Here is a 12,758-nt window from a genome sequence, read left to right as displayed (position 1 = left end):
AGAGAAACGAAACTGTAGGGTTGTTTATTGACAACTTCATGGGGTCAGTGTGTGAGAGTTGTTTTTCTGACAGCAAGCACAAGTGAGCCCGTTTTGTACGAGCTCTAATTTTTAAAAATTATTCTTGAATAATGAGGAAATAAGAAACCTACAGTCGGTATTGTAAATAGCATTAAGATACCTCGGTAGTTACATAAGTTCAATTTGTTCATATAGTTTTCAACAAACCTGTAACTTGAAAACCTTTATTCAACTTATTTGCTGATCAACTGTTTGTTGTGATAATATGCCGAAACGTAATTTTAAAATTTCTGATACGAATACTGTTGAAGTGTATTTTTTTATTTGCTTTTCTTTTCTTGTGCTAATGAATGTGATATAGCAGTAAGCTTTAATTCTTTTGACCAATCCATTACAACTCCTCAAATAACCGCTATTTTTAAAAATAGGCAGACGATATTAGGGGAACATTAGCAATATTGGGGTCAAATGGGTTAATAGCAAGGAAAGAGTTCGAGCGAACGCGAATAAATGAGATCAAGTCACAAAACTGAACTAGCTAAAAAGTTACCACAGCGTTAAAAAACCGGATAATTATCTATAGAATTATGGTAAAGCCTGATAGTCTGTACTCGTAAACTTTGAAACAACGCCAGTAACAGAACCATAGAGATGAATTATAAAAAAGGTAGAAAAAAATATTTACAAATATATGTTATGTATATATGAAGTTCTCCTTACGACACGGTACTAAAAAAAGATATGGTCAACTTAAAGAATATACATATATCTAAATTTCCAAAACACTCACGCTGCACGCTCTCTCCGGGACATCAGAACAAAAACCCGTTTTAGATGATATGACAATGTTAAAATGACCCTAAAGAGCCCAGGGTAGGAAACCCCACATTTTGTTTTAAAATAATTGCTTTGTTGTGAAATGGATATGAAGTTTTCCTGCAAAAAATATTAACTTGAACGTTATTAATCTACTTTTAATTTCCTAAAATGTGTCATGTTCTGTCATATTCCTAATATTTATATTCATACAGAATTGTGAATTTAAGATGCGATTTGCCCAACACTAAACCAAGCATAAGTAGTTTGAAAGTACGTTGTCGTTATATGTGTGCCTGTGGTTTCCTTTTATTGTGTTGGCAATACGGTCGGAAATATCTAGGGCGCTTAGATAAATGTAGGGGTTGGGCTTAAAGCATTATAATTTCCACGGATCTTATTTCCTAGTTACTGTGAGTGCTCAAAAACCTAAGTTCACTTTGCGCTTAAACGCGCAGTTCTGACTTGTAAAGAAAGGCAAAAAGATGATGTTAGGCGTTAATAAAATAATAAACAAAATTGTCATATATATTTGTCCCCTACCACACTAAGTATGCATCTTAAAAACTGAAAGAGGGCTTTTACTAGTTAATTTTTTTATAAGAAGTTTTAATAATTTCAAAATGCCAATGTATTTCTATTTAGAGTGCGGAAGTTGGAATGCGAAGCATTGTAATGCTGGATGAGCAAGGAGGTAAGATAATTTAAGAAACACGGGATCCTGAATGCATGTGACTAGAAACAAGATTTAAACAGAAACCTTTGATTGCCAATATTTTTGTAGAAGTTTACTGACCAATCTTAGTAATATCAATATCTTTTTATTACGAACTATTTTCTTACCCTAAGGTTTTATATAGTTTACAAGTGTTTGCAAACTATATTTAAATACTGCTATGGGTAAACACTGTGCACGACTCTGCAGAAATGCAAGTCTGGTACCGGGTCTGCGGGTTCGCTTAGGTTGCCAACATTATAATAATTACATAGACCTGACTTTTTGCATCTGCGGATTCGCTGAGGTCGAAAAAATTATAAAAAATATATAGAGAAGATATTCAAATTTTTGTATATCTGCTAGCGAAGACTCCACCCAAACTAAGGAATGTTGGTTTTACTATGATGATACGTTAAGAATAACAAGATAAGAAGTTTACTTCGGCAAGCCGAAGCTTGTATACCCTTGCAGTTATAAGAAATAATCAACGTTAGTAACATCATTTTAAATTTTAAGGATTGTTGCTAGCTTCAGTGATATTAATCCAAACTATTTTTTTATTTCTCTGACCTTTTCTTCGACATCTATATGTTAGAGTCTACCGATTTTTATAGAAACTAATTGGAAAGTCTTAAAGATAATATGCCAAAAAACTCCGAAGCTATAATTTGTTTCAGATTTCTTTTTCCCACCAATTTTCCGATCGTTCCTATGGCAGCTATATGATACAGTCGTCCGATCTTGATAAAATTAAATACCAACAGAACTAATTAAAAATTGTTATTTCCAAGCTAAGAAGGTTATATGTCCAAAAGCACAACAGCTATAATTTGTTATATATTATTTTCCGTCCAATTTTTTGATCATTCGTATGACAGCTATATGATATAGTCCTCCGATTTTGATAAAATTAAATTCGAAATTCAGAACTAATTAAAAAATGTTATTTCTAAGCGTAGGAGATTATATGTTAAAAAACACCAAAGATATTATTCTTTAACATTTATTTTTACGATTATTATTCGTATGGGGCTATAACATATAGTTGTACAATCCGGCTGGCTCTGACTTATATACTACCTGCAAAAGAAATAAGACTTTTTGGAAAGCCCAATAGCTTTAAAGTTCAGAGATTAGATTGCGTAAAAAGCGTTTATAATTTTAATTTTACAATGACAAATTAGCCGCTTTTTCCCAAAAAATTGTTGTTTACCTGGGTCTAACTATAATCTAACAAATGAACTTGGATTTTTGATTTGTGATGATCTACCGCAAAGACACGTGCGGACAATATTTCATTGTAAAAAATAGATTGGACATTCTTGGAAGGTCATACTTTAATGTACCATTCGTTGAATAAATACATTTTAACTGTATTATCCGAAAAAAAATCACAAAAGAGTTGACTTTTTCGTATGGTTTGACCTTACCTTCTTGTTAATGAAAAATTTTACATTTTCCATAATGTTATCTTATGTACAAAAAACGGCAGAAGTTTACCTTGTAGCATAATAATACATTTAATTTGGTTTTGGGAACATGTTTTTTTATTAATTTAAATACATTTTCTAGCTCCATCTTTGCGATTTGCATTTCGTAGTTTATTATTAGTTTAAAAAGCAAACTCCGCCCATAAAATGTGTTTCACAATATTGAAACCACTTTCTTGATTGCTGGCGGACAACCCATTTTTTAATTTTAATTGGCTGACGATTCCCAAAAAACATTTGCAGAAATTTATGCAGTTTTTCGTTTTTTTTTTTTTTTTTGCATCTATTTGTTTTGATAAAAAAAACTATAACATTATCTAAGTTTGTTTCTCTTTACAATTCCAACTTCCTTTAGAATTATTTTTGTTATTGTTAAAATTTGTGTAAATGTAACATAGTTAATTGTGCACACAATAATTAATTTTTGTGTGTATGAGAAGTAGACGCAATGGTCGGAAGGAAACCGCTAAAAGTATCTGTTCGTCGTTCTTTTGCTCTTATTTACAATGCTATTTATTTAAAAAGCTTAGCCTAACAATTCCGCAAGTAATTTTAAATAGATCTCCCAGTAAACGGGTATTGCTTACAGTTATTTTAACATTTCTATTAGATTTATTTGATCTCTTAGCTTTGTTTGTGTAACTTACGCTCTCTAAACTAAAACTCTATTTATAACTGTAATTTACCCTCTCTATGAACCTGTTGAATTTCTGGTAGACTTTTTCGGTGCTATTTCTGTAACTCTCTCTCTCTCTCTCTCTCTTGCGGGACTTACATTGTATTTTAAGCTTTTATTTGTTTGTGCTTAAAGTTGTTATGGTCGCTCAAGCCACGCTAAGTCGATGGAATATTTTTTCTCTCGTGCTCTCTTACGTTCGATTAATTTTTGCGATCTCGCACTATTATTTTTTTGTGCTTTGTGCCTTTGTAATTTTTGAATTTGATCCCAGTGTTAAATTTACTTTGAGGTATTTTTGATATTTTATTTCATTTCATTTTTCTTTTTGTTTTCTTATAATGGCTCTTGTTCTAAGAAAAAGATTTTATTGACCTTAACTATGTGGTCATGTGGGTCGTGCAAGGAAATGGTGGTTGAAATGAGCGGCTTTATGAAGCAGACTCGAGACAGCATAGGCCTGTGCCCAGTTTAATAATAAAAAATGATATACCGAGTCGCCTAAACGCAAAAAAACCAAGCTTAACCGCCGTTAATACGAACAAATCCGAACTTCGTAGCAGCAGTTCCTGTTGGCACAGGGGTAAGCAAACCAACTGTGCGTATGGATACAGCTCGCTCGAGTGAAGTCCTTGTTTCCGGAATAAAAGCTTCTGTACTGGCTAAGTCAAAGAAATCGGCGCCGACCATACCTATAGGCACAGTTCCTAGATCTAAGCCTAGAGAAGTTTATACTGCTGCTGTGGGCGTAAGAAACTTTTAATAGTTCCATAAAGAAAACAATTATTTGTTTCTAGATTCACCACAGATGTCACGCCTGAGGATGTTTTGGATTTATACTTGAAAAAATCCAATCCGAATTTCTTAGTGTGAAAGTGTTCCTGCAATCTTCATCTGTTTTTGTTACATGTTCCTTTATTCCACCTGGCTCTGATCTAGTAATTTATGAGCCCTATTTGTCTGCAATAAAATCAGTTTTATCCCCTCTTTCTAACAGAGAGCTTTTGATTGTTTTAGGTGACTTTAATCTACCTAATATTTCTTGGTCTTCTCTTACTGACTCATTTGTCGCTATGCCTTTATTCGCCCATGATTTTGTGGATGGCTTTTTAGAATTATCGTTATAAAAAATTCGTTAAGTAGACAATTAGATCTTGTGTTTGTTTCAGACCCGTCTGAAATCACAGTATGTAGAATTGACGCCCTTTTTGTACCTGAAGCCCGATATCTTCCAACTGCGGAATCGACATTTTGCCTCCCCTGTTCTGATACCCTCTCTTCTTTAGTTTCTCCAACTAAAATGAGATGTTTTCGTAAATGTGACTATAATAAACTAAACGATATGATTTCACATTATAATTGGACAGACTTGTACAATACCTGATAGGTTTCCTTCAATCCTAAACAGACCTCCTTGGTTTACCAATGCGCTTCAAAGACTTAAAAACCTTAAATCTAACACTTATAAAAAGTATAAAGAATCGGGTAGACCAGCAGATTTTTTGAAATATGTGGTGGCTCGAACGGATTTTAATGTTCTCAACAGTCATTGCTATTCTATGTATCTTTATCGATGTAAATTTGAATTTTCAAACGATCCGAAACATTTACAACTTTGTTAATGCCAAGCGTGGGTCATCGGCATTGCCTTCATTGATACGCCTAAACTCAATGGAGGCATCGACGGATTCTGAAATTGATGATTTATTTGCTGAGTTTTTCCAAACTACTTGGTCAAATTCTAATTACCCTTATCCCTTAAATAGGGCAAATTGTATTTTCTCCCCTGTAATCACCGAAAGCTCTCGTAAGAGATTTAGCAACAACAACGGCAACTTGTTCTCCCGGTCCAGATTGACTTTTCTGGATGTGTGCTTAAGTTTTGTGCGTCAACCATTTGTAAATCGATTCTGAAAATTTTTAATTTGTCTATTTCATCATCAGTTTTTCCTTCTATCTGGAAGGACTCTTTTATTATTCCACTCCATAAAAAAAGGGGGAAGGCGGATGCCCAAAATTATAGAGGTATTTCTAAATTGTCGGCAATTCCTAAAGCTTTTGAACGTATTATCACTTCTCATTTGCAACATACATGTTCCTCTCTTATATCACTGTGTCAACATGGTTTTGTTAAGCGAAGATCGACCTACATCAACCTTCTTGAATTGACATCTATTGTAATAAATGGATTTAAGAAAAAATGCAGACTTACACTGTATATACAGATTTTAGTAAAGTTTTTGACTCCGTTAACCACTCTCTTCTTTTATTTAAATTATATCAGCTTGGGTTTCCTGATAATCTATTATCTTGGATTTCATGTTACTTGAATGGTAGGACTTAAAGGGTTATATTCAAAAATGCTATTTCAAAATTGATCTATGTGATCTGGTGTGCCTCAGGGTTGTCATTTGGGCCCTTTGCAGTTTACTTTGTTTATTAACGATCTTCCCTCAATCATAACACATTCTCGTGTACTAATGTATGCTGATAATGTTAAGCTTTGTTTATCTTTTAATGATATAGCGTCGAGATTTAACTTACAGTCGGATATTGATTGGTTTCATGGATAGTGTGAGTACAACCTTTAAAATTTGAACTGCCATAAATGCAATGTTATAACTTTTTGTAGGGGTACTCCTACGTTTATCAGTTACTTTCCCAAAATTACGCCACTTGACCGTGGCGTAAGTTACGTCAGTTAATAAGTAAGTTGTTCGTTTGGACCCTAAACTTAAATTTGACTGCCAGATTATGTCCACTGTTAATGAAGCCATGAGTGTTCTAGGATTTATAAAGCATTGGCCAAAAGAATTTGATGACCCTTATACGACCAAATTATTATCTACCTCCCTTGTCCGTCCTATTTTGGAGTATTATTCGTCGGTTTGGAGTCCACAATATTAAGTGCACATCGACCGTATTAAGTCGGTACAAAAAATTTCTCCTATTTGCCCTGAGTAGCTTGAACTGGGATCAAAACGTAAAGCTACCTTCCTACCATAATAGATTAGATTAGAGTAGATTAGAGTTTTTTAATTGTTGTCCTGTTTGAATAACACGAAACTATTATCCTCTAAATTTGCCACGATGTACATCTATAATATATATAATAAAATATAATATATATATAAGAACTATAACAACTTTTATAATTTAATTTGCATTTCAAATTCTATCCCGGTATTAAAAACTATTAATTTAGCTCATTTCATTTGTGTCCAGTCTCTATTTGTTTTATGTATCTTCCTCGCGAACTCGCATTTTTTCTCAAATTTATAAAAGAGCTCCGCGCGTAAAAAGCACGTTCTTGGTGTTGTTGGGCCCCTTGTTTGTACTGTTCGAAGTGCATCAACGTCCATATATAGAATAAAGTGTATCTAAGTAGCGATATGTGTGTGTGTGCATACAAAAAGTACTTAGATATCTGAAGGGAACTGTTAATCTCAAGCTAAAATTCAAGAAAAAAACTATTTATACCAATATTCTTAAAGGATATGTAGATTCTGATTGAATTTGAAATGAAACTGATTTTTTAATTTTATGGAGTACCATGATGCAGAAAACATGTATGTTAATTTTTGTATGGATCTAGTTGGGCTTTAAGAGATTCCCCAACTCTTGCAGCGAATGCAGAATCTAATCTAATTAAATGAAGAACTTATTAAAGCTAAAGCACTAACTCATGACAAGAATCGAAGTGATAGTCAATGTAAGTTTTGAGGCAGCGCTGAACCGCTTGATATCGATATTCTCGTTCTCTTCTTTACTGGCGTTGAGAGCGTGCGCATCATAAAATCTATGTGTTATTATTTATACATTGCGGATTGTCTGCATTATACATAGTTATTATATTTGGTGTCTACAGTCAAGTGAACTTTCACGTTTGATAAATTATTTGTGATAAGTTCTTTATTAAATGTAAAAACAAGAAAGGAAATTAACTTCGGCAATCCGAAATTTGTATACCCTTGCAATTATAAGAAAAACCATGTAAAAAATTTCTTTTTTAAGCATTGTTTATGTTTTTTGTCATCTTTATGTTAGAGTAGTCCAATTTTTAATAAATAGTATTAAACATTCCTAAAAATTTAATAAATGTTATTTCCAAGCTTAGAAGGTTATATGTGAAAAAATACGAAATATATAATTTTTTTCATATTTTCCGCCTAATTATCCCATCGCTTCTATTAAATTTAATTCGAAATTAAGAACTAATTAAAAAATGTTATTTCCAAGCGTTAAATGGTTAAATGTCAAAAAACACCGAAGATATAGTTTTCTCATATTATTTCCAATTTTATTTTATTACAAATTTTCCAATTGTTCCTATGGCAGCTATAAGATATAGTCATCCGATTTTGATAAAATTTAATTCGAAATTCAGAACTAATTAAAAAATGTTATTTCTAAGCTTAGAAGGTTATATGTTAAAAAACACCAAAGATATATATTTTTTAATTTTTTCCCCGATAGTTCCTATGGGAGCTATAAAATATAGTTGTCCGATCCGGCTGGTTCCGACTAATATACTACCTGCAATAGAATGAAGACGTTCAAGAAAGATTCAGCCCTATAGCTTTAAAAGTGAGAGACTATTTTGCATAGAACAGGACAGACAGTCGGAAAGACGGACGGACAGAAGGACATGGCTAGATAACGAGTATTTATACTTTATGGGGTAGGAAACGTCTCCTTTACTGCGTTGCAAACTTCTGACTGAACTTATTATAACCTCTGCAAGGAAACACAAATAAATGATTGCAATTTTTATTCTTCGTGGCTAGAAATGGGAGTTTTCGAGGTATATTCGACATTTCCCGTTTAAAAGATTGATCGTTTTTGTTTTGCTTGAAAACATTCGATATATTAGTTAGCATCAACACTAGGTCACGTTTACATTTTTTATTGAATGGAACAGAAAAGATAAAGGGAGATACCGAATAAATTTTTTCTCCACTGCTCCATCCAGAATTTAATAAATTTAGGTTTGGCTAAACCGGACAGTCCATACGGGGCCACGCATAGGCCAACATGGCCCCAAGTTTCATGTGTATGAGCTTTGGGATTAGTTAAGAGATTTTTATGTCCACAAGGATAGAGGGGATTTTAGCAAAGGCAAGAAGTTTGCCTGGTTCTCTGCTGGATGCGTCTCCTAGTGATGAGTCACCGAGGTATCTTCTTCTTGCTCGTGAGAAATCCGGGCAATTACAGATAATATGTTCCAGGGTTTCGATAGGCCCCGATTCAGCGGTGGTTGAGTAATCCAAGTGTGGTTGCGTGTGATGCAGCATATAATTCTTGATATTCGGCAAGTCATGGTATTTTCCAGGTTTCTTTGTAGCGTTCGGTTGGAAATAAGTACGTTCTTCGTTCTATCTCCCTCCCTTACAAAAACGTCAGTTGTCTCGTTTCCATCGATGCCCTGGGGGCTGAGAACCCTGAGGCTGAGGCAATGTAGCGCCTTTCTGCTCGTCATTATATTAACGGCGCTTGGCTGTTCACGAACAAGTTTACTACACCGTCTGCCGGATTACATTTTGAGCCACTTCTGCCGATTTTCTTATGGTGAAGACTTCTGCCTGGAATATGTTGGAGTCACTCCCTCTCCCATCTTGGAGCCGTCTGTAATAAATACGCCTATATCGTCCGCATAGGTTGTTATTTTTATGGCTTTGCTGTCGAATTTTTCAATCAGGTAGTCGACCACCAAATTTCATAATTGAGCCAAGAGGACCCCTCCTTGTGGTGTGTCCCCTTCACTATGGAAGCAGTGCCCCACTCTGAATGTACCCGCCTGCAACTAAGCACGTTTCTTATTCAGAGGCTTATTGTGGGGTGCGTGTTGGTCGCTTATAGGCTATGCATTATAGCATCCGTTTAGACATTGTAGAATGCTCTTGATATTTATACTAATACTCCATTTCTAATGTGTCCGTATCCCAGAGGTCCTTCATTGGATTGGGATAAAGCCCGTACTTAGACATGCCAAGCGTATGTCTTATAGCAATGGGGTGATGATTTTTTGTTCACCTAGTCCTGGCGCTTTAGAACCCGAGAAGAAGTCTACAGCTCAGATGATTTTCCAAGGTGTAATTATATCTTTCGTTTTGCTGTTCTCAAGGACATCCGTGCATCCTGGAAAGTGCGATTTAATAAGTGCTGTTAGGACCTCCTTATTGCCCTCAGTACACTGTCTGTCATCGCGTTTAAGCTGACTCTGTATTGCTATGTTGCTTGGATACAGCTAGCTATTTCGGATATGTTCTCGATGTGATTTCCTCTTGTAATCTCTAAGTAGAATTTTATATTCCCCGTTGATAATCTCATTGTCTGCCTTTTTGGCGATTTTGAAGAATTCTCAGAAGTTATTTCTTTTGAGTGTCAGTTCCCGATTCCACCATGGTGGCTTGGTATTATTTCTTGTTCTTCATATTGGGCATGATGCGTGAAACGCACCCCATAATTCCTTGGACAGGGTCTCTATGGACGTTTCTATGTCTTTTACCGATTTTACTACGCCTGGGCTAGTCGCGAGCTCCGAGGTAACTGTCATGGTAAACTTTTTCCAGTTCGCGTTCCGGGGGTTTTTATAGACAATTACCTTTGGAATACTTTTAAATTCGTCCCTGAACTGAATATACCTATGGTCTAAAAAGGGTGGTGTATTTTGTTCTCTCCATTTTAAGACCAAAGTACTCTGCCCCCTTTCAAGGGTTATATCTAGCACGTTTGACGAGGTTTGACCTACCCCCACGTTGGCACCTCTGTCGTTGGTGTCGGAGCTGCCACACGCTGCGGTGTGCTCGGTTCATGTGTCAGCGACGTTCTGTCATGTGCCATGAAGCAGGAGGCTACCAAAAGACGCTGCCCCTTGCTTTCTAGCATCACAGTAATGAAGTCATCAGAGGTGTGATGAGGCATAAGGCCCTTCCACACAAGTACGGCGCTTCTGTTCCTACATACAGTTGGTGAGTATAATGTATTGTAGTTTGAAGACCTTAGACCGGCAACGATACTGCCGAGGCAATTCATGGCTCTTGAACCAAGGCTATGTCGAAGGTTCCCTGCTCCAAGGCAATCACGAGGATGAGGTTAACCTGAGCCACCCTTATCTTTCGATTCGGCGTTGGGACATCAGGATTCTGCCGTTGAAGCAGCTTTAGCACTCAATCCCCTAGGATTCGCCTTCTATATGGATGAGATTAATTCTCTGCTCACCACCTCTATGTTAGCACCCTCCCAGAACGCTTCCAGTTGGCAGACCGTTTGCGTCACCCACTTCCTGGTCGGATCTTTGTTGCCCTTAAGGTTTTGACTCTGTTCAACCACCCTGCGCCACTGAATGTGGACATGGGTGCCTCTATTAAAGAGAGACTCAACGAGTCGTGCATGGACGATCATCCAGCGCGCTTCCGCCTTCTTCCCATTTTTGTCAATAAGTATCACGATCAGGTCCGGTTGGGCTTTCTTGCTACTTTGGTGGCGCGGGGCTTGCCTCCTTGGGCCCGCGGTACTCTCGTGCGAGCGATGCCTTTTGTTAGCAAGCATATCCTGCATTTTGTTCGAAAATGCCATCGCGGGCTTGCGTGCGAAGTGCACCAATAAACATCCATGCACGTCGCGCAACAACCCGTAAAGTATATTTTCAGCGATCAAGCCATCTGCTCCCCAACATTTTGATTCTTCCACCTAATTTTTAAAAACTTTTGATTTTCCTCTTCTGGAGCTTCTTTGGTTTTTTCCCAGCATCAGCAGAGGCTCAATCCGCTTCAGATAAGTTGCACTTATAGTTATTATTTGAAAGTCATACAGCCGGGTTTTCGAAAAATATTTCGAATAATTTCCTGTATGATGTGATTGTCTAAATCCATATGTTATTAATCCGACGCAACAGCATTTAGTTACATCAAAACTTTCACCTCAACTGCCTTAAGTAATTCGCAAAACAAGATTTTCGGGATCCTCTCAAAATGAAAATTTTATTTTGTTTGTCAGTTTGTTCCAAAATGTTATTTTAGATGTCAAACAGCACAATATAAGAAAGCAGCTATAAATAACTAAATTTTGTATACTTACTTGAAAAGTACTGAAGCTACAGGCTTGTGCTATAGAAAAGTATTTCTTATTTTTTTACAATTGTTTAGCTGTACAATTTTCATAAAAACTTCTCTTACTTCTTTTTAAGCTGTGTTTATATATACATAAATATAAAATTTGTTATACAGTTCAACCCTACAACCACTTCTAATACAGTCGACTCAAGCGTAAAAAGAAAATAAAAATTTTTAAAAATCCTTATATTGGCAGATTTACTCCAGCAAAAGCGTGACAAACAAAAACACCAAAGCCTTTACAAATCCCTCCCTATTATTCCACTTTTTGCACTTCACACATTATATACACACTCACATTTTCGTTTTCTCTAGGACACAGTGGGATAAGGGCTCACAAAAAAAAAATTAAAATTAAAAAAATTAAAGTCCCTAATTTTTTACAAAAGTCCGATCATTTCAAATCCATGTGGCTAGCGGTAAAGGCAGCATATGATACATGCTTCGATTGCGTTGTGGCTGAAGGCGAGAGCCCCGTGGACATCAAATCTATACTCAAGGCGAAATATACTGAAACGTATTTCGCATACGAAACATTTGCAACTCAGATCTTCAATCAAAGACAACAGTGCTCCGCCCAAATACCTCAAGTATTAATAATAATAATATTAACAAAAAAGGAAATGAAGTTCGGCAAGCCGACGTTTGTATACCTTTGCAGTTATAAGAAATAATAAACGACATGCGTTATTTTTACGGATTGTTATTTAAAATATTTTTAGACCATTTTTGACATCTATATGTTAGAGTAATTTTAATTGAATTGTATTCGAAATTCTTAAAAATATAATAAATTATATTCCCAATATTATAAGATAATATGTCAAAAAGCCCCAAAGCTCTAAGTCTTTTTATATTATTTTACCACTAATTTCCGATCGTTCCTATGGCAGCTATATGACATAGTCGTCCGATTTTGAAAA

General features: G+C 35.6%; 1 protein-coding gene across 6 annotated transcripts in view; it reads left to right on the top strand.

Annotated features, from left to right (window-relative positions):
* Positions 1-12,758, top strand: part of LOC108027473 (synaptosomal-associated protein 25) — a 299,679-nt gene that overhangs the window by 229,697 nt on the left and 57,224 nt on the right. For 2 of the 6 annotated variants that reach the window (XM_050886294.1, XM_050886296.1), the window contains exon 4: positions 1,483-1,531. The exons of the other annotated variants lie outside the window; for them this stretch is intronic. In XM_050886294.1, coding sequence (XP_050742251.1) covers positions 1,483-1,531 — 49 coding nt within the window. The remainder of the gene's footprint in view (positions 1-1,482; positions 1,532-12,758) is intronic. 6 annotated transcript variants of the gene reach the window in all.

This window comes from Drosophila biarmipes, chromosome 3L, assembly GCF_025231255.1.
Source record: "Drosophila biarmipes strain raj3 chromosome 3L, RU_DBia_V1.1, whole genome shotgun sequence".
NCBI lineage: Eukaryota > Metazoa > Arthropoda > Insecta > Diptera > Drosophilidae > Drosophila > Drosophila biarmipes.
The sequence above is the reverse complement of the archived record's forward strand: the minus strand, read 5'-3'. Positions and strand labels throughout refer to the sequence as shown.